Source organism: Armigeres subalbatus, chromosome 2 (genome assembly GCF_024139115.2).
Source record: "Armigeres subalbatus isolate Guangzhou_Male chromosome 2, GZ_Asu_2, whole genome shotgun sequence".
Classification (NCBI taxonomy): domain Eukaryota; kingdom Metazoa; phylum Arthropoda; class Insecta; order Diptera; family Culicidae; genus Armigeres; species Armigeres subalbatus.
In genome coordinates this window covers 115,499,667-115,501,720 of record NC_085140.1, presented here as the reverse complement: position 1 = coordinate 115,501,720, position 2,054 = coordinate 115,499,667, and the positions used below count along the sequence as shown (strand labels likewise).

Genomic DNA, 2,054 nt, shown 5'->3' with positions numbered 1-2,054 from the left:
CGAAATAGGGACCAAGAAAACCTTCGACATATATGAAAAGAATCAAGATGTAGAACATCTAGATGTAGAGAGTTGTCTGTATTATAGTCGTACTGACGTGCCACGTACTAATAGTCAATTGTAAGAAATCATTTGCTATTATCAAATTTTAATATTCAATTGAGATTTACGTAGGCTATGCTCACATGAGGGTTAAACAGTTCACGATATTACACGACATTATTGCTTCCCGCAACGTTTGCAAGATTCGCAAAAGAATCGGACCAACTGGTGATCCGGATGCATATGGTTCATAAAAGACAAAGCCATGATCCTTAACATGTTGCCAAATACACCCCTCTTCCTTTAAGCATCAAAATTCTGGGATACAAAAGTTGGAGATTATTCGTAGACTCAATATATGTTATTTTATTTCCGAAAGTCAAATACAGTCGCTGCCTACCCTCCACACCGTACACCAATACGTATATAACATTACATGTGACTGGCGTTCAAAGTTGAATTGGCGATAGTGACCATGCTGCTCGGAAATTATTATTTTCATGCTTTTTGGCGCTAGAACTGCTCATATGATTCACCCGTTTCGACTGGATTTGGCGCCAATTCCCGTTATCTCTTGAACAAACCAACTGATTCGAGCTTTTCAGAGCTCGCAATGAAAACCCATGCACTTCTGAATGAATTTGCTCTCTCCATTTCCAAAATGAACGGAATTTCCCATCACAGTAGAACTATCCATCCGGGCACAATCCCTTCATCGCATCGCGAGAGGCACAAACCGCCATAAAATCAAGCATCATTCATTCTTCAACGTTCACTCAATAATATCCAACCTCCAGAGCTGGGGGCTTGCGCGCACTTCTGAATTGTACATTCATCGACAAACTCCTCACACGTGGGAATGGAGGTAAAATCATTCCGCCGAATTGGATTTCTATACGCGACTGTGTGCTTTTTGCTATCGACCGTTGGTGCCATATATTTCTTCCGAATTCTGGTTGAAAATGAACCGATCTGCGCGGACATTTTCTGTGGGCATGGTGAGTTCTTGTTAGGAAGGATTCTAATCGAAGCATTGTGGATTGAATGCTTTCTTTGTTGCAGGAATCTCTAATGCAGTCAACATGGTTTTGTGTGCAATCTCGATATCGCTTTCCCTGTTTGTTAAAGCTGGAATTGATGAGGTAATACCTATCTGATATATGTTTAAAACAATCAATGGCACTTCATATATATTTACAATTACAGGGAATACCGGGGTACATTCAAGTTAGCCGAGTATTTATGGTTACTCGTAGCGTGATCTTGATATTACGTTCAACATACGAAACCGTTATGCTGATGGTATGCCAAATCAATGGAGACGATAATTTCTACACTGTAAGAGATGAAATTAAAGCCACTGTGCTCCTCATAATTATGTCAGGTGAGAAAAATCGATTTCCGAGAAAATGCTTATACTCACAAGGAGTATTATTTGTTTTGCAGTTATTTGCGGTTTGGAGTTGTGGATTTTGGATGGTGTACAGCGTTACGTGGTCCAGAAGTCACGAGAGGATAGACATGATGAAGAGGGGTATTGAAGAGATATTAACAAACAAACAAAGGCTGTGTTCCTGGTCTATTATAGATTTTACAATATTTTTATTCTGGTCTGCCTTACATGACCGTTTGAATCTGTGATAAAACTCAACTGTAAATGTAATATAATGTTATATGTAACATGTAATCGCAGACATAGAATCAACAATTATTTTTTTTTTATTAACAAAAAATAGATGCAAGACTGAAAAATAAATAGAAAAAAAATGATTGAAAAATATACAAAACTTTAAATGGATGTAAACAATAATTACAAAAACATAATGTGAAACTTACATAAAAGAATTCAATTGAATTCAAAACTAAAAGTCTACGCTTCTAATGACATTCACTTTATATGCATTTTATAATATTTACCTATGCAGAAGATTAGTTCATCCATCCTATTGAATCATTAGTGTAATTCAACATATGAATCATCATTAGTTAACATACTTGAGCAATTGACTAAC

At 36.8% G+C, this 2,054-nt stretch overlaps 1 protein-coding gene across 1 annotated transcript; it reads left to right on the top strand.

Moving 5' to 3' along the window:
* Positions 1-901: 901 nt before the first annotated feature.
* On the top strand, positions 902-1,755 carry LOC134214992 (uncharacterized). The gene is made up of 4 exons (XM_062694259.1): positions 902-1,040; positions 1,105-1,184; positions 1,249-1,426; positions 1,489-1,755. The coding sequence occupies exons 1-4, from the start codon at positions 902-904 to the stop codon at positions 1,581-1,583; spliced, it is 492 nt and encodes a 163-aa protein (XP_062550243.1). The 3' UTR covers positions 1,584-1,755.
* Positions 1,756-2,054: the final 299 nt, after the last annotated feature.

Excerpts from the sequence above, each read along its gene's own strand:
- LOC134214992 (XM_062694259.1), top strand. The coding sequence starts at position 902 with ATGGAGGTAAAATCATTCCGCCGAATTGGATTTCTATACGCGACTGTG. Across the intron at positions 1,185-1,248 it reads TTAAAGCTGGAATTGATGAG|GGAATACCGGGGTACATTCA; the intron begins GTAATACCTATC and ends TTACAATTACAG. Across the intron at positions 1,427-1,488 it reads GCTCCTCATAATTATGTCAG|TTATTTGCGGTTTGGAGTTG; the intron begins GTGAGAAAAATC and ends TTTGTTTTGCAG.